Source organism: Paramisgurnus dabryanus, chromosome 17, assembly GCF_030506205.2.
Source record: "Paramisgurnus dabryanus chromosome 17, PD_genome_1.1, whole genome shotgun sequence".
Taxonomy (NCBI): domain Eukaryota; kingdom Metazoa; phylum Chordata; class Actinopteri; order Cypriniformes; family Cobitidae; genus Paramisgurnus; species Paramisgurnus dabryanus.
In genome coordinates, this window is record NC_133353.1 from 9,096,961 (window position 1) to 9,117,007 (window position 20,047).

General features: G+C 35.9%; 3 protein-coding genes across 3 annotated transcripts; all 3 read left to right on the forward strand.

Annotated features, from left to right (window-relative positions):
- The first annotated feature begins 1,787 nt into the window (after positions 1 to 1,787).
- bdkrb1 (bradykinin receptor B1) lies at positions 1,788 to 3,688 on the forward strand. The gene is made up of 2 exons (XM_065255116.1): positions 1,788 to 1,862; positions 2,299 to 3,688. The coding sequence occupies exon 2, from the start codon at positions 2,318 to 2,320 to the stop codon at positions 3,368 to 3,370; it is 1,053 nt and encodes a 350-aa protein (XP_065111188.1). The 5' UTR covers positions 1,788 to 1,862; positions 2,299 to 2,317; the 3' UTR covers positions 3,371 to 3,688.
- A 5,573-nt stretch (positions 3,689 to 9,261) lies between these two features.
- LOC135736863 (G-protein coupled receptor 4-like) lies at positions 9,262 to 10,440 on the forward strand. The gene has a single exon (XM_065255120.2). It carries the CDS (start codon positions 9,400 to 9,402, stop codon positions 10,201 to 10,203), a length of 804 nt encoding a protein of 267 aa, XP_065111192.2. The 5' UTR covers positions 9,262 to 9,399; the 3' UTR covers positions 10,204 to 10,440.
- A 1,461-nt stretch (positions 10,441 to 11,901) lies between these two features.
- gpr65 (G protein-coupled receptor 65) lies at positions 11,902 to 16,909 on the forward strand. The gene is made up of 2 exons (XM_065255119.2): positions 11,902 to 12,042; positions 13,172 to 16,909. Exon 2 carries the CDS (start codon positions 13,182 to 13,184, stop codon positions 14,175 to 14,177), a length of 996 nt encoding a protein of 331 aa, XP_065111191.1. The 5' UTR covers positions 11,902 to 12,042; positions 13,172 to 13,181; the 3' UTR covers positions 14,178 to 16,909.
- The last annotated feature ends 3,138 nt before the right edge of the window (positions 16,910 to 20,047 follow it).

Consider the following 20,047-nt stretch of genomic DNA (forward strand, 5'->3'; position numbering starts at 1 on the left):
AGATGATATCCACCATCTGCTCATTTCTGCTCCATAAACCATTAGCTTATGTACAAAAGCATCTTTACATCACTGCTTTTAGTTTTAAGAATTACTTCTTGCTAAACTGAAAATTCTGTCAATAATGACTCAGCTCCATGATGCATACTGTTTGCTGTAAACGCCAGTGTCATTGTGGTGCTCTCGTGAATGTGCATTGAAGACTGACACAGTCTATTTTTCTCAGTCGGTTTGGAGCATTTCTCAAATTATTCTTAAAGAGCACCTATTTCAAGTTTTTTTGTGTATTTGTTATATGTTTGCATGGTTGTTGGTATGTGGGAGATGATAACTCGTGTCATCGTTTACTTTGGGGTTTGTACCTTTTGCATATGGTTAACATGAACTAATACACGCTTACACACCAAAGGAAATGTTAAAACATGAATCGGACGATAGGTGCTCTTTAATTTGCTAAATAATGCGTGCATTTCTCAGAACAATTGGATCATGGATGTTCTGCAAAAGCGTGTGACCTGTTCAAAATCTTTAGTTCATCTCTCAAAAGTAAATGTATATGTGAGTGATCTTGTCAGTCCCATTAAAATGGCAAGTCTGTGTGTCAATATTCATGAACAAGAAAACAAACATATGCATCAATATTTTCTGATGTAAACTGTGGACAAATTCACATTTTCAAATTTTTTTCTGTAAACAAATGACGCACATTGTGATTTTCAAAAAAAAATCATATTTTACAGTACAAATAAAAAATGACAAATTAGAAAGTTAAGAAATCTCAACTCAAAATTTTAAGATTCACTTGACAGAAACTTATCAGTTCAGTTCCCATTTACAAAAGACTATAAAACACATATAAAAAACAAGGTCAACAATTGTGCATAACATTCCTTGTACGATGAACTAATACTAAATGTTTTGAATATTCAACAGAAATCAGTATATTTGTATTTTGATGAAAATGACAATTAAACAGCAATGTACATAATCATCTGCATGATTGTATCAAAGCATTTGCAATTTGTCTAAAACTATGAGAATTTTGTGCACAACTGACTTGATGATGCGGAAGTTAAACAAATCGTTTTGAAATGTTTGAGAAAAGTGTAATATCCTGAAGGACACAGAAGTGGAGGAGAAGTTCCTCCTTTAGGCACAAGCAGATGACACGACCCTTGGTCCTCATAGTTCTGGCCATGTTTATTCTGACTGCTATGTCGTGTTTATATTCACAAAGAGCTGAAAGTGTGAGAAGATCATAAGGCACAGAAGTGTGGGTTGGTGCTTTAATGAATCATCGACCTCTGCTGGTAGATACTTCACATTACAATTTAACCTAAATGGCTTGGGGCAGAAGTGTTCAAACATTTAAAATCATATATTTTTGTATTTGACATTTTGCTTTTACATTTTTTATATAGCCCTTTTATAAATATTTATTTAAAGGATTTTGTGTGTGTGCGTGAATGCATGTATGTGTTTCATATGTAAAATAGAACATTTAAAAGTTTAAGTGAAAAACATTTATGAACCTTTACAAAGTTTATTTTTCCTTCAATGTAACAGAACAATTTAAAGTATCTAAAGCAAAGGTAAGACACGAGGTCTAAAAGTCAAACATTTTGAGAAATCAATTACACAAGCAGAATTTAAAGTCTCATTTGTCTCTGTTCAAAGGTTTAATACCCTTGAGAAGCTCACGTCTGAAATATAAACAGATTTTAAATCATCGGCTTGTGGGTGGAGAAAGTGCTCATGTAGACAAAACTATTCACCGTCTCTTTGTTCAAGAACAAGAACAAGTGAGGAACATCAGAGACAAAATCTCTTCTAGGAAAACTGTAAAAGACTTCGCCCATAAGGTAAGCAATGTTTTATTCGTTTATAAAGTATATAGTCACCCAAAATGTGTTTAGACACTAAAGTCACACATGTCTGAATGTCTTAAATAACAAAAGAGTTATCTGCAAACAAACAATATCTCAGAGCTAAATTCACTTTTCTGAGATGTATTTAATTACATTTTATAAAATAAATCACATGAACAGTGAGCATTAACACCTGACAATCATATTTTTATTACAAACATATAAGAAACTTTTCAAAAATGTTTCTTTACTTATTTATTTAAAATTTTCATATGTTTAGATAGATGTTTAGACATATGTTTATATATATAATATAGGATATTTGAAACATTACTCTGACACTGAAAAATAAAAAATATAACATAAAATGACATAATGTCTGTATGTTTCTATATAAATGTAGTTGAACAGAAGAGTTTTTCTCTTGCAGGAAGCAATTGGAAGAGGTCATGTCATCGGCGACGCTTCAACCTCCAGAAACAAACGTGACGATGTCATATCTGGATTATTTCAACACAACAGACTGGCAGCTCGTGTACTCCATCATCCCACCGTACATCTTCATGGTGTGTTTGACAGGAATTCTGGGTAACTCATTTGTATTGCTGGTGTTCTTGCTGCAGAGAAACCGATGGACCGTACCTGAGATCTATTTGGGAAATCTCGCGCTGGCCGACCTTATTTTACTCATCTGTCTCCCCTTCTGGGCAATGAACATCCTCGAGTACTTCATGTGGCCGTACGGAGAGTTCATGTGCAAGGTGGTCAATCTCTCCATCCTCGTCAACATGTACACCAGCATCTACATGCTGGTGATGGTGAACGTGGACCGCTACCTTGCCCTCGTCTTGACCATGAAGGCCAGATGGCTCAGGCGGAAACGTTACGCCAAAGCCATCAGCGTTTCCCTCTGGCTCTTCGGTTTGGGAATGGGCGTTCCGACCTGCATGTTCCGAACATTGGAAGACATTCCCGGTCACCAAGCGTTCCAGTGCATCCTGCATTATCCCAGTGACTCCTGGAAGATTGCCCATCACATCCAACTGATTGTGTTGGGTTTCGCTTTGCCTCTACTGGCCATCACATTTTGTTGTGTGAATATTCTTCTGGCCCTAAAGCGACGTCGAGACAATTACTGGGAGGATAGAAACGACAAGAAAGCTACTGTACTGGTGTGTACGGTCACGCTGTTGTTCCTCATCTGTTGGGGTCCATTTCACATCTTCACTTTCCTTGATATACTCTCTGATTTCCATGTTTTGGATAAGGAGAAGTGGTTTGATGTCCTTGAAATCGGAAATCAGTTTTCCGTCTACTTGGCCTTTTCAAACAGTTGCCTAAATCCGGTGTTGTACGTTTGCTCGGGGAATTATTTCAGGAGAAAAGTAAGCAGCATCTATAATCGAAGAAAACAATCCAACGTATCTGATGTTACTGCAATGCAGAGGACACTTTTAACAACCACGACCACCACCAATCAAATCAAACCTGTTGTTTTATGAGAAAGACTAGTGTTGTTTTTATAAACCAGTAAAAAAACTTTAACCACCATCAGTAACTTGCTGACATTTTTATTATTGCTAAATAGTAAATGAAGAATTTAGATGCAAAAGCTGCTAAAAAATGAGATAAATGTTATTAACCGAATGCTCTCGGCTCGTATTAAACGTTCAGCTAATACTTTCTATTCAAATCCGCTTTATAGCCTAATGGCTTCAGGTCAATCAGGAATACACATTTTGAGTTTTTAGCAAAGTCCTCTAATTGCACGGAAAAAGAATTGCACAATGGTTTGCATACACTTTTACCCAATTGATGAATATATTAGGATCTTGACCGAACTTTTGAGTCTTTTACCTTTATTCAGAAAGAACAGTGAAGGGCGATTATTTTTGCGGTATTGTTCACTAGTTTCCCCATATATTAATTACTGTGCTGAGATCTGGGGTCACAATTATAAAAGTTCACTATATTCAATAGTTGTTCTTCAAAAAAGAGCAATAAGAATTATTCACAACGCTGGGTATAGGGATCATACTCATTCATTATTCTTACAATCAAAAATATTAAAATTTATTGATATTGTGAAGTATCAGACAGCCCAAATAATGTTTAAAGCTAAAAATAATCTGTTACCGAGAAATATTCAAATATTATTTAAGGCAAGAGATGAAGGGTATAATCTAAGGAGGACAAATAATTTTAAAATTAACAGAATTTGGACAACAAGAAAAAGTTTTTGTATCTCAAGCTCTGGAGTGAGGATATGGAATAGTTTTGACGAGGAATTAAAACAATGCCCAAACATAAATCAGTTTAAGTTTAGGTTTAAAGATATGGTCTTCAAAAGGTACAGGGATGAAGATGGGTGTGAATAATTTTTTTTATATATATATTTTAATTTTTTTTTTTGGTTTATATAATTGATGTGCTTTTTCTTTTCTTTTTTTTACATTGTTTTGAGGTATAAGAAGCAAGATGCATGAATATTTGGAATGATGGTCGTTTACTGTAAGCTTTAAGTTATGGAGAAGGGGTGAGATTAAATAAGTTATTTTCTTCTTCTCACTCCTTTTCGAATAGGCAAAGGACATTTAATATAGTTTTATGTTTTGTGTGATTTGTATACTTGAATTTATCTTTTTTTGTTTGATGTTCTTTTTGCATAAATTCGAAATAAATACAATAAAAAAAAAAAAAAAAAAAAAAAAAAGACTTTTTTGGCATAGACTTGAGGCTGTTTATGCCTGGCATTAAGATGTGTTTTGGTGCATTGGATCACAAGTGAAATCACACTAAAGACAGGCGTAAACGAGGTGTAAAATGTCATAGGACATGACTTATAGCGCAATCTCGTGGTGTTTAGCGCGACCTTTAGGCCTTCTTTGATGAAACGGAAACTTCTTTCATTAGTTTCATTTTGCAAGAGTGTCAAAGTTGCGCAATTTCATTTCATCAATTGCTCTGAAATTTCATAGAAAGCTCTAACATATTCATCTACAAAACACTTACTTTTGACACAAGCAGCAGACTCTGACATAATATTTGTTTGCATCATTTTAATCCCGTAATTCTCCCGCTCGTGTTTAAAGTCAACATGAAGTAGCGATTTTTCCCCGAGGTGATGTATATCTAATCTGACTTAAACGGCTTCTGAAATGAATAAATGAAGGGCTGGACTTCAATTTGTCCATTGAGAATTTATTGTAGCGTTTGAAATTAAAGTTTTTTATTAAAGATTTTGAAGAAGAAATGTTCAACTTCTGCCACGTGCAACGGCAGTGAAGGGATGGATTCACAATTCAGTTTGCATCGCATAACGTCACCCATTCAAAGTAAATGATAAGCATTAATGCTTATGCCCCGTGTGAATGTACCGTTTAGATTTTTGCGGCAAAATACAGTCATATTGTTAAATACAAAATAAAATGTTCAAAAAAAAGTGAAAATAGGGCATTTCAATAATTGACTAATAACCTCTTAACTCTTTCCTCGCCATTGACGAGCTATCCGGCTATTAAGAGAAAACATTTGCATAAAAAACCATGTTCCTGATGAGGTTTTATGTTAATCTGTAATACCGCGATTATCCAATAGATGGCACTCTTACCCAATTTATAAAAAAGCCATAAAAAATCTGTGTATGTTTTGATAATCGTTTTGAATCTGCTCTCTAACAAAATTCATTCACAAAATTGCTATTATTTCAGCTTTTTGCTAAAAAAAATCCCCATATTTAAGAGTTGACAAGCAGAGAAAAAATATAGATAGGATTAAATGTTTTTTTCCTGTTTTGTTTGTTTGTTGTTTGTTTTAAAGCAAAGGGGTTTGTTCTTTCATTTGATTTATTTGAATGTTTATATATTTTTAGAAAAAGAAATTCCTGGAAGGCATTTTTTGAAACTTTAGTAAAATCACAAAAATGCTGACAAGCAACTTTAAAAAAAATGTCTGGCAGGGAATGAGTTAATTGGCATTCAAGTGAATTTACTAAAGCCTGATATAAAATACTTATTACTTACAAGAAAACCTGTCAGATGCACTTAGAGGCTTTTGCATCTAAGCTCTTCAAAATATTTTGCTGGAAATATGCAAAACATGTTAGGACATATAATACTACTGCTGTGTGTCAAATCCCAATGAGACGCCTTGCTGTCTGCATATGCAGTTCACTTCTAGGCCAACACCCTAACTGATATGAAACTGTTATAAAGTATAAATATTTTTGCCTTAGAAGGCAGCATCATGTTAAGGTTTTTATATGGGCTATGATGATGCCTTGCTATGCTGTCTATGTAGGCAGTACGAGTTATCTAAAGTATGTGTGATGTAAACATGTCCTGCAAATGTTTTACTTATGTTTCATCTCAAGTTAGATTTATGTTTTGCTATTCACTGACTGTAGGTATCACCGTAGTGCCGTGCACCGTGAATTGGTGTTTGAAACAGTAAGCAGCATTACATTTATTATAGCTGAATGTTTGACAAGGTTAGGTATAGATGTACTTTAAAGAACCTGTGTAATATGAAGATCATAACAGAGATGCTAAATAGTTTCCTTATTAACAATTTGGCAAAATGTTGCACTACAGTCAGAAACCTCAATGGTAGATTGAGAGATATATTGAGGGCACATGTTATCTAGAGCAAAGAGATCAAGATAGATAAATATGAGTTTCATTTTGTGAATTGTTTCCTGTTGAAGTGTCTTTGATATCCTGTTTAAAGGTGATTGCATGAAATATTGAATAGTTTAGATGTAAAGTCAGCAGCTGAACGGGATGTTTAAAGATTGAAACATGATGAAAGCTTTTACTTTTTTGAGCAAAATCAAACCAACATACATTTGTGCGTTTGTTTGTAAACTGTGTTGAAGTTTGTGATCTGGTCACCTCAAGATTTACTGCAGAACTAAACCAAATATTGCTGCAAAAAGCACTTTAAAAGATAATATTTACACTAAATCAACAGTGGTGGAGTGAAATAAACGCCTTCTTATTCCCAAAACCCATTGAATATCATTACATCCATCAATACACATCGTTTCCAAAGCAACTCGCACCTCAACTGTGCAGTGTTTAGAAGAAGAGATCATAATCTGGTTTGTATATCAGTTCAGCGTTAATGCATGCCAGGTGCCTGAATGTGGATTGTAAAAAATGCATACAAAAATGTAATATAGGCTAATATTACCATAAGCACTTTACTTTACTTTCACTTTCAAGTTTGTGGAGGACGACGACCACAACTTCTCACTCTGTTTAAAGGTGGCTTCACACATTTTCAAGCTGCATGTATTTACCAGCAAAATGGAATTTCTGCGTATTTCTTGTCAATAACCACTGCTACTTATACCAATGACGGGAATAAGCGCAGTTAAAATAGCGAAACATGTGGGAGGGCATTAAAAATGAATATATTGTATTGCAGTAGGTAGAGCTTAAAGGGGCCATGGCATGAAAATCAGACTTTGTCTATGTTTAAGTGCTATAGTTGGGTCCCCAGTGCATCTATCAACCTAGAAAATGTGAAAAAGATCAACCCAGTAACTTAGTTTTGGAAAACCATTCTCTGCATGCATGTGAAAAAAATAGGTCGTTGAAATTTGGCTCTCCTTATGATGTCATAAGGAGCTCTTATTATAATAATACCACCCCTTAATCTGCACTATCCAACCACAGCACTGACATTTAGTGAAGAGAAAAAGAGAGAGAGAAAATAATTCATAGCACAACTAAGTGAAATTGCAACAAACCACCATCATTGTGATCCGTGTTTGCATTTCATCAGCTCATTTGCATTTTTAAGGACACACCCAAAATGCCACATTTTTGTACACACCTACAAAGTGTCAATTTAAACATGTTATAATAAATTATTTATATGGTATTTTGAGCAAAAAATGCCCCTTTAAGTATTAACATTAAGTAATAAATAATTGAATTATTTGAAAATAATGCACACCCAAAGTGGTAATGCGGCACGACGCAAAGCTGGAAAAATCATTGGACTAAAGTTGAATTACTATTATGTCACTCTTGTTGTGGTTCATGTATTATAAAGTGCTTTTTGTAAGCCAACCCAGGACACTGATTCCCTCCCCAAAAAGCCCATTGACTTTTCCAATAGACTTGATTATTGAAAATAATAACCTCGGTGCTTATAAAAAATTTGACACTCATGCATTTTGTCCAACAAGATCCTCTTCATAGATGAACACAACTTTTATGAATTTTAAAATCTAAATACGTTTACTAGAAATGAAAGCTTACCTTATTTAAGTGGCATAGTCACAGATTTTTTTGCTCATTTTTCGGTGGCATTCTCACGGATCTCCGCATTTTTCCATGGCCCTGCCATGGACTTTCTTTTCCGTGGCATTCTCAAAGATTGGTAACTCAACTGTTTTGTCTTATTTTCGTACCATTGTCACTTCGGATCAGGGTTAGATTTACATAAAATGACATCCCTAGCCAAACCCAAATCTAACCCCAACGCCAGGCGACAATTGTTTAAAGATTAGAACATATAAAAGAATAAATCAGAAAAAAATTATATAAACCAATACATAAAGTGACATCCTAATGCAAACACTAAATCTAACCCTAAACCAAAGCAACAATGGTTTGAAAATAGGAAAAAGCAGTTGAGTAACCAATACGTGAGAATGCCACAGAAAAATGAGCAAATAAATATGTGACTATCCCACAGAACTTTGTGAGATCATGTTAATCTACAGGTCTCTCGACATCAACATCATCACCACCAAATTTCCGACAGCTCTTTCAAACTTTATTAAAAACATTCAACAACATGTTTCCTGATAAGGAAATACTCAAATCATGAATGTTTCTTGTGAATTATGGAAAATTTTGCTTTCTTTTTCAGATCTTCATGTGTGATGATGTTTAAAGTCCCTGACAACAACGTCATGTAGTCCCTATGTAGCATTGCCGTTTTAAAGGCACCTTTAAAAAAGACAGGGTACTACTGATGCGTTATATGCAGCATATCTTATGTTAACCCAAGATCTTATTTAAGGCATTTAACCAAAATCCCATAAAAGAAACATTCAGGGCAGTGAAAGCAGAAGTGCTAAAATATAATTTCACTTCCTATTTTTGCCTACAAAATTACGTCATCCTTGCGGTTCTCTTTTACTGCGGTAATTGACAGCATGGCATACTGGCATAAAGTTAAACTTGTTTTGAACGTGAGACATATATTTTGTTAGCACAGAGGACAACATTTCAGTCTCCAGTATCATCTCTGTGGCTTCCTGGAAAGTTAACCTGCAAATGTATAAAACATGATTTGCATGTGAAATTTAATATGATGTGAGAGCATACAGACTGTTCAGAGCAATGAGACCTCTATGAGAGATACGATGGCTGACAACGTGTCGTCAAACTCGCCGAATTGCACACATCCCAACACAGTGGAGCTATACGCGTACCCAACGCTTTATTCTTTGTTTTTCATAGTTGGATTTCCAGCAAACTGTCTGTCGTTGTACGTGGCCTGGATACTTATGAGGAAAGGCAACAGTCTGGCGATGTATCTCATCAATCTGTCTGTCGGAGATCTTCTCTATATCTTAACTTTACCTGTCTGGATCATTATGGCACTCGGATACCCAGTGAACGACTGTCTGTGCAGCATTATTGCGGTTGTTATGTACAACAGCTTCTATGTGGGTTCTGGGTTTCTGTGCTGCATTTCTATGGACCGATATTTAGCCATAGCATTTCCACTACATTTCGATAAGGTGCGAGAGGTGAGAACTGCGGCGCAGGTGAGCGCCGTCGTGTGGCTGCTGGAGATCGTGCTTCATTTTAGCCTTCGGGCCTACACAGGTGACATCTGGTATTTTTGTAGCCATCGCATTTGTGATGCACGGATACCCATGAGCAGAAAAGTCGGACACGAGGCCATAATCCGAGCGGTCACAGGGTTCCTGATTCCTGTTCTCATTATGACTTTCTGTTTCTTGGAGATTATCAGGGCGCTCCGCAAAAGCACATCTACTGTTGTCAGTGAACGCATGAAGATTTGGTTTCTTCTCCTGTCTCTCCTCTTTATTTATCTGGTGTCTTTCACGCCGTTCCAGGTGGTGATGTTCCTCAGGGGACTGCTGGAACCCGACAACTGCAGCGCTGCAAAAAATATGAAGGACCTTTACATGGTGTTTGTGGCAACGACAACAATTAATAGCGTTTTGGATCCCATCATTTACTGCCTCATTAGTGAAAGTGCAAAAATGGAAATGAGAAAACTTTTTTCGAACTGTAAGAAACAAATAAGCAGGATGTCCATGTCAATAGTTAAACCCTGAGATTACAGTAACAGTGGAAGCCTTGATATTTTTGTATAAAACTATTATTTAAAAATATTATTTATTTATACTCCATGCCTACAAATTAGTTTTATTCTTAAACAAACTGCTTTTGATAAAAATGTCCAGCACATAGTAAAATGTACGAATGTGGTCATACAAATTTGCCACCTCATAAAATACATTCAAAGATAGCGTTTTCTCAATATTTAGATTTTTTGCACCCTCAGATTTCAGATTTTAATATATCTCCTAACAAAAATTTTAATATTTTTTTCCTATGACTGGTTTTGTGGTCCAGGATAACACATTTTATTGTTTCGATGACCTTACTATAATTTCACAGCATGTTTATTTATAGATTTATAAATAAATTAGTAGATGTGTCCAAACTTTTGAATTGTAGTTTGTTGGCTGATGCGTTCATTCTCTTAAAACGAATGTGTTAAAATAAAACATCTTGTGTCTAGTTAAGGACAACACAAAACACATCTTGTGTTGTTCCTTTTTATATATATATATATATATATATATATATATATATATATATATATATATATGTGTGTGTGTGTGTGTGTGTGTGTGTGTGTGAAAATAAAAATGTTAAGTTCAAATAAATAGAAGGGACAACACAAGATGTGTTAAAACAACACAACGTGTGCGGTTCCAAAAATAACACTGAGATGTGTCAAGTTAAAGACAACTCACTAGATTTATTTTAACACATTTGTTTTAAGAGTGCATAAAGAGGTGATTTAGATCTGACGTGCAATCTTAGAACGGATGTGTTAAAAACAACACCTTAGTGAATCCACCCATCTCTGTGTTATAATTGAAACAACAAAATATGACTTTTAACACAACTTGTGTTACATTTTAACACAAAATGACACATAATGCATAAACTTGAATTATGTAAAAAATGAACACATCCTTTCAAAGAGTGTGCATGCAAATCTCTTATCTAAGCATTTGTGACCCAACAAGGACACACAACAGACATGCAAATCATGAGACAAAAATACTGCTATGAACCAAGTTTATTTAACTAAGTTTAAGAGGAGCATGGTCATGTCATTCAACCAATCAGCACAAAGTTTTTTCTATATAGAGTAGCTGGCCCTCGGACACAACAAATATCCTTTTTCATGTACATTTCATATTTGATTCCATAATGCAAAACCCTTGTTATAAGGAGTAAAATCTCCTTTTTTGTACAGTAATATATCATGTATTTTTTGTGCACATGAAGCTTTTGTTTGCATGACACATTTCTAACACATGTCTGTGTGAGACAATTGGCAATAAAACTCATTATAATCCTAATGATGCTGAGCTGAGCTGAATGTAAACACAAACGCACAGATACACTCTTATGTGTTAAAAACAACACATTAGTGTTGATTCTAGGACAACACACTAAATGCGTTGTCCCAGAATCCACCCATCTCTGTATAATTATTGAAACAACACATTTTGTGTTACTTTTAACACAACTTGTGTTATATTTGAACACAAAATCAACACAAAGTGACACATAATGTGTTAAAAGCTTAACGTACAGAGATGTGTAAAAAATGAACACATCCTTACTAAGAGTGTATATACACAGACCGTTATCTGATACCTCTTGGTTTGTCTGAGGTTTAAGTGTATGAAGACAAACAATAAGGAAGTGTTGTCTCCCACACGCTTCCTCTCATCTGGGGCAGTTTTTAGAAATCTCTAGTTCCTCATCTTGTGACTTTCGGTATCTTAACGTTTTTCATATCCAACACGCTGGATCCTGAATCATCTGCTCTTATGGTGACTTTGGTGATTTGATGAAATCTTCATCAGGTATGTTAGCTAAAAGCACACATGCTGATTTATTGTTCAGTGGTTTTGCATTTCAAAAAAGCATTTCATTTTTTCAGTCCGGATGATTTCTTGCAAATGTGGTGTAGTTATTGCACAGTTACAGTATATGTCTCAGCAAACACTGTTTAGTACTAATGCTGTTTAAACTCAATATCACCTTAACTTGACTTGTGTATGGGTCACAGTGTTTTTGTATGTATGGATTTATAAAAAACACCTTTAAGAACTAGAAGTAGAAGTGAGTACTTATATTTTTGGGTGAACTATTTCTCGCTACACTCTTAAAAGGAATGCGTTAAACTAACACATCTTGTTATTTGAAAACAAAATCAACATGAAGACACATAATGTGTTCAGTAGGATAACACAAACCAATGTGTTAGAAATTAACACATCCTTTCTTGTACATTTATGCATTCAGCAAATTATTTTATTCAAAGTTTATTCAAATATTTTTTCATGATAGAATTTTTTTCTGTGCATGTTACCTGGGATTGAACCCATCATCTTGTTGTTGCCCAACTAGCCTAAGCTGGTTGGCTGGTTTAAGCTGGTTAATATTTTGTAGCAGTCTGATTTTAGAGAGGTTTGGACAATTTATCTGGTCTTTTAGCTTAAACCAGATTGACCATGCTGGCAGCTTAGCCAAGCTCTTAGCTGGTTTACAAGGGAAGTAGCTGGTTTAATATGGTCCTTCCAGCCTGGCAACCCTTACAAAATTAACTATGGTTTTACTACGCTAAAACAAAAACAAACATGGTTAGTCTAGAAAAAACATGGTTTTGCTAATGGTAATCAATACACCAAAAAAACGTGGTTACTACTACACTTTTACCCCAAAAAGCTGATTAAGATGATCAACCTGGTCAGGTGGTGTCCCCTGAGGTAAGACCAGCTACAAAGTAGCCAAAACCTATTTTAAACCAGCTTGCTACATCAGCTTAACCAGCTAAAATCAGGCTGAAAGATCAGCTAAAACCAGCCAACCACCGAGCTGGGTGCGAACACAATGTTTAACCAATCGAGCTACAGGAACACATCAGCAGGGTAAATCTTGAGATTGATATCATGCCATAAACACTAATATTTCCTCTTCTCTTTAACCCAGCTGCCTCAAGATGAACATAACCACAGTGAATTGGACAACCACACCTAGCCAAAATGATTCAGAAGATTGTTATCCAACTAATCATCCTGAGACAAAGATCTTCCTGGGCCTTCACCTGGTCGTGATTCTGCTCGGCATTCCAGCCAACATCTTCTTCTTGTTTGTGTCATGCCAACACATCCGTCAGAAGAACGAGTTGGGCGTCTATCTGTTTAACCTTGCTCTCTCTGACCTCTTGTTCATCATGTGTTTGCCAGTATGGATTGAGTTCACGCTTTCTGACAAATGGCCTTACGGCAAGACCGCGTGCACCGTCTGCGTCTTCTTGCTCTTCACAAACTTCTACACGAGCGCATTGCTGCTCAGCTGCATCGCCGTGGATCGCTACTTAGCCGTGGTTCATCCTCTCAAGTTTTTGGCCTTCAGAAAGCGAAGAACGGCCTTCATCGTCAGCATTGCAGCTTGGTTATTTACAGTAATTTTTAACGTGATCACTGTCAAACCAGAAAATATTTATGATGAAGACTATTCTATCTGCTTGGACGTATTTCCTTTCCCCGAAGCACAAAGATGGCCAAATATTGCTCGCTTCATTGTCGGCTTCTTCGTTCCCGCCGTGATCGTGGGATTTTGTTATTGGCGAATCTGTCTTGCCGTGAAGAAGAACCAATCGATTGAGTTGGCGGAGCGTCGGCACGTCTTTAAGCTTCTGGGGAGCATTCTGCTAACTCTCTACCTGTGTTTTGGACCTGTTCACATCATGTTGGTTTTGAGAAGTCTACTGGAAGAATGTCCCTCTCCCAACTGGCTCTTTATCAGTTATAAGCTTAGCATTACCTTGTCTATGCTAAACTGCCTGGCCGACCCGCTGCTGTACTGCTTCAGCAGCCGAATGGGTCAGGTGAGCGCTTTAAATGCTTTACTCTTTCTCAGGGGGCCATGGAAGACGAAAAAACAGAAAGGAGCTGTAAATTCAAACGGTTTACTGGGTGAAGCTATTTTGTAGACTGTTTATGTTGTTTATAAAGGTACCAGCACATGCATTGAAATAATCTGTCAAATAGTTATCTGATATCTACAGACATTATCCAGAGATGTCCATTTACAACCCTAGGATTTGCCTTTAGAATGAAATGGTCTATTATTACCTTATTTGAAAGGGTCATGAATAATAATGTTGAGCTCTGCTCTGATTGGCTGTTTCTCCTTCAGTAGCTCTGTGTGTGTGTAAACAGATCTTATGTTTGGGTCTGTATCAGATTTTGAGGAATAATCAATAGTTTGGAGATTGTTAATGGACGTTTCTGAGTGATAAGTTTGTTTTTTTCTTCAGTATGGACCTGCAAAACGTAACTGTAACATCAATTGTAGAACTTCAACCTAAACGCTAGCATATAGCATTAACTAGCATATGGTGCTAACTCAGCGGTCACAACTTTGTTCATAGCTTTGTAACAACATTGTAATTAATTTAATGCGTACATCTGAACTGTAACTTCACAGTTGGTGTTATGTTGTGATTGGTCTGTTTTCCAGTGGTCTTTTGCATGCACAAAGTTTACATAAGAAGGAGGAAACAATCATGTTTGAGGTTAATGTCATAACCATGTACACAACTCTTATTATTCATCTACATAAATACAGTTTTATTCTACGGCATCTTTAAGTGTACGAGGACCGACACAAAAGCACAATAAAAAGTCAGTTCATACACCTTGCACTATATTATAAAGCCATGAGGTTAATGTCCATATAATTCCACTTGGTGGCACCAGTGGCATAAAAACAACTTCTGCTTGAAGATATTGTCACAAGTGTTACATTTCTATTTTTATGTCAGACAAATAATGTTACCATAAGTTGTTTCAGTCATAAGCTATTGTTTCTTTTCAAACTCTTGATGACAGTTTCGCTAAAATAGTTTTAAAGTTGCTTTCTCAAAATTGCATCTTTAACTATTTTAAATTTGCACTAAACTTTGTATTGAATGTTTATATAAATCTAGGCACCAAATATTTCTCACCAGATTTGAAATGTAATGCTTCATTTTTAAACTTGCTGTCACGACTATATATCCATTTACAGAATAAAGCTGTATTTTGTGTATTTTAGTTGCCTTGCTCTTTCTCTTTATTATAAAGGTCAAATGAAAATTGCTTGATCATAACACATTGAGTAAGTGGAAAATCCACAGAAATGTGTGATGAGCTCATTTTCCAAAAAGCGATCACTTTCAAAATAGCAACCTTACAAGGATGTCCTGCCAAGATTCAAAGATTTGATTTGATGTTTGTGAGATCATCATAACCTACACAGCATTGTACCGTAAATGACGGATCTGAATGAGTCACATTCTTCTTCTATTAATCAGAACATCAGCTTACTCATACTGGAAGATTTCATTATAAGAATCCACTGGTAATGGAGCACTCACACCTTTGACTTCACACCGCACAGCCTCATCAATCAAACACACGGGATGGGAAACATGATATAGAGATGCATGGTGAGCTTCATCTCTGATGTTAAAGCTCCTTGACTTCACTGTGAGGCGGTTTCCCAGAAAGGATGAAACTTTCAGTTCTTCGAGTCATCATTACATTACATTTAGGCCTTTAAATATAGTCTCATATAAAGTGATGTCCTCATTGTGATGGATGTTTGAAAGAAAGTGGCTTCATCTGATGACTTAAGATTCCTTGTGCAACTCGCTGATTGGTCGAACGCAGATACAGCAATTACCATCAGAGGCTATGGCACCTGGATAAACTGTTAAACGGACAAAGGCTGTGAAATGTTTTCTTTGGACACTTTCGGACACCTTTGCACCATCCTGGTTGGCTGTCAGGTATCTGAACATTGTTGTGGACCAATTGCACCCATTCATGGCAACTGTGTTCCCTGCCGCTGATGGCAATTACCAACAGGATACTGCACTATGCCACCCTGCCAGAACAGTCAAGGGTTGGTTTAAAGAACATAATGGTGAATTTTTGTTAATACCTTGGCCTCCAAATACACCTGACATGAACCAAATTGAACATTAGTGGTTTGACTTGAAAACGTGTTTGGCTCTACATCACCACCATCCTGCAATAAACAGGAAATGGAGGATTTGCTATTCTTGGTTTTGTGGTACCAAATACCACAGGAAACCTTGTCAAATCAATGTTTCACATCATAGCTGCTGTTTTGCAGATTAAATCAGGCACTACAAGATATTAGGCAGGTCATAATAATGCCATGAATGGTATATTTTTTATTCTAGGACCAACAAAGTCTCAGCACAAACACAGTAACCAGGTAAAATGTGGACTGTGTAAAATTACAAAACATTTAACTAGTTACTATTTAACTAGTTTTCTATAGCACTGCAGTTAGTCTATTACATAGCTTGCATAAGAACATGCAGAAATAACAGGTTTGCAAGTCTGCTGCTACAGAAAATGTAAATATTACAGAGATCTGAAAATAAAATAATGAATATGCAAATATAGTTGGCCAATTAAATTGCCAAGGTACACAGTCGAGCGCATTTAACCCTGTGATGACTGAATGCACACAAGAGCATGTTCTAGTTATGCTAATAGTTTTCATCATTGTACACTTACATATAAATTAAGACCTTGGATGATTTTTCAAGTAGATTTAATGTGGTTTTACAGTTTGTCTGGCTCATGAAAGTCTGTCAGTCTCTTCAGTGTATGACAAATGTGTTTTGGCAAACCTAAAATAAATGATGGTTTCCATGGGAACGTCTCCACAATATTGTGCGTCTTTCGTGTTTTACAAAGCTCACAAAACCCTTTTGAGCAAGCTTTCAAAGACCAGATCCATAGTCATTGACATGCACGCATGGAAATCAGCAGCAGATCTCATGGTTGAGTTTGCATGTGAACTAGTCACTTTAATACCTCACACTCTAAAAATGGCTGGGTTATTTTTAACCCATAATGGGTAAATATTGGACAGAACACATGCTGGGTTAAAAATTACCCCATGCTGGGTCAAAAATGACCCAATGTTGGGTTGTTGTTATGCAACCATGGATTAAAATAACCCACCATTGGATCACGTGTTCTGTCCAATATTTACCCATTATGGGTCAAAAATATCCCAGCCATATTTAGAGTGCATGTCAGTTAGACTAAAGCGAAAGCACAGAAATAATCTAAGAAGACTAATTCTTTAAAATCAGGCTGCTGAAATGGTTGTTCCTCCATAACACTTGGGCTGGATTAACAATTACGATTTGTTTCCTGTATCTGATTTTTTTGACGACCCGCTTACATCATCTTTTAAAAGCAACTCATATCTGATATCTGAATTTACACTAAATACTTGACAAAACAATTCAAGGTTGACATATTGACCCAGAACAGCTTAAACCACAGAGGAAGTCAAATGTCGCAATATGCAATGGACATGTACAAAATGATTACACAAGATTATAGAGCTTTATTTCTGTAACAAGACATAAAACTTCAACATTACTTCACTAAGTGTAGCCGTCGTTCTCCATTGCGCTGATGTGATGCAGGTGGTGTCCACCTGAGTTGACGTCATTTGCCATCATTGCATTTTCAATGACGCATGACACGTCTTGAGATGGGAACATCGGATTTGTCCGCTTACATTGCGGACGCTAATGCATGTATTCGATTCAAATCCGATTTACTCCACGAATGAATGAGGCCTGAAACCGATCAGAGAATATTACAATCTATGCACTTTTATCCTGCTTACAGGTTTGTGCGTCATATCCGGTCTGTGCCACATGAGGAAAAAATCTGAATTGAGTCACTTCAAACATTCAGCCTAGATGGTTTAGCTTCCGTTTGAGATCCTTTTTCTGGAATTTAAAAAGAGGATTTTTCAAAAATAACATGTGCATTTCTCAAAATAATAATGCATCAAAAACTCTCATCCCAAATTCTGTGCAACTCAGCTTGTAAAGCGTTTGTTTATCCAAACAAATGTCATGTCAGGTTATAGTGGACTGGAAACGGCCGATGCCTTTCAATGCAGTAAATTATCACCTGCGGTGCCATTTATTTTCATGAGCGCTGCTACCGATTCTATGACACCACATTTAACACCCCAACCGTCTGCTGAAAAGAGCCAATAAAACCTCAGCCATGAAATGATCTAAACCAGGACACAAACATGATCTATTACAGACAGATAAAATCAAGGTTCCTTTAACCTTGAACAAATTCACCTTCTGTTTTCAATTGGCCGCTTTTCTTTGATTCTGCTGAAATAAGAGATTTTTTAGAGATAGCAAATGGTGAAACTAAAGCTCTCTGTGAACATCTGCACATGTCATTCAGTTCATCTTAGATTTCTAAACACAATGAGAACCGACTGTGAGACATTGCAATCTTAGCATGCACAGTGAGACATCTCACCTGAAGATCACAGAAAATATCACTCTTTCTATTTCCTGCTGTCTCACTTTTACTTCACACTTGAGCTTTATATTCACACATCTGATCTGCTTTAAAACAACAATGCATTCGTTTTTCCAGTAAATGCTGCAAAAATGTTTAAACAGAGCAAATGGTATTATTAGAAACTTATAATGCTTATTATCAATTTAAATATATATTTTAAAAAAATCTTGTCTATTGAAGCCAAATTATTTATTTTAATTACTTATTTTTCTTGAGTACCCCTGAGATTTCAGTATAATGAGATTTTACATAATAAAGAAAAATGTGATCAGGTTTTTACATTTTATAAGAAAATTACTTTTACTAAATTTTTGTGCAGTTTTCTTCTTAGCAATATTTATTGCTTATTGGGCCAATTCAAAAGAGACCACAAGTCTATATAAACACATTTACTACCATAAACATACATTTAAGCCATATCAAGCACTTTGGCTTGTTGCTGCTTTATTTCGACATTACTGCCACAAAATGGTTCAGATAATGTTTTAATGTTTAGTTGATAAAATGTGATAAATTAAACCAGTCCTCAATGTAAATATTGATGTCTTGACTTTTATTATATAATGGTGGGTTCGGAATGAATTGCTCTAGTAATGTGATTGAAATCTCTGTTTAAAGTGGTGCATCTTTATATTGTTTCCCTGATGTCTGTTTTACAGCGTGCATACACTCACCTATGGTATTAACCCTTAAGTACAAAGAGCTTTCATTCATCAGTGTTTTCATCAGTATAACCATCTTGTTTATAGACAAGACATTGGATTAATATGTTTACTTATTTATTGATATGTACCAAAGATTTGAAATTATGTTGTGTGGTAATAGTAGTCATGCTATTGATACAAGCATTAAACAGAACTCATTTAAGACACAAGCACACTCACAAACATAATCAATCCCTCACTTCCCCAAATCTGTCACTGTTTTTGAAATTTGCCTGCTTAAACATCCTTTATAGATTACAGACGCATCCGATTCACACATTCATCTGATTCAGACATTCATCTGATTCAGACATTCATTTGATTCACACATTCATCTGATTCACAGATTCATCTGATTCACAGATTCATCTGATTCACACATTTGTCTGATTCATCTGATTCACACATTCATCTGATTCACACATTCGTCAGATTCACACATTCGTCTGATTCACACATTCGTCTGATTCACAAATTCGTCTGATTCACAGATTCGTCTGATTCACAGATTCGTCTAATTCACACATTTGTCTGATTCACACATTCGTCTGATTCACAAATTCGTCTGATTCACACATTCATCTGATTCACAGATTTGTTTGATTCACACATTTGTCTGATTCAAAGATTTGTATGATTCAAACATTCGTCTGATTCACACATTCGTCTGATTCACACATTCGTCTGATACACAGATTTGTCTGATAAACAGATTC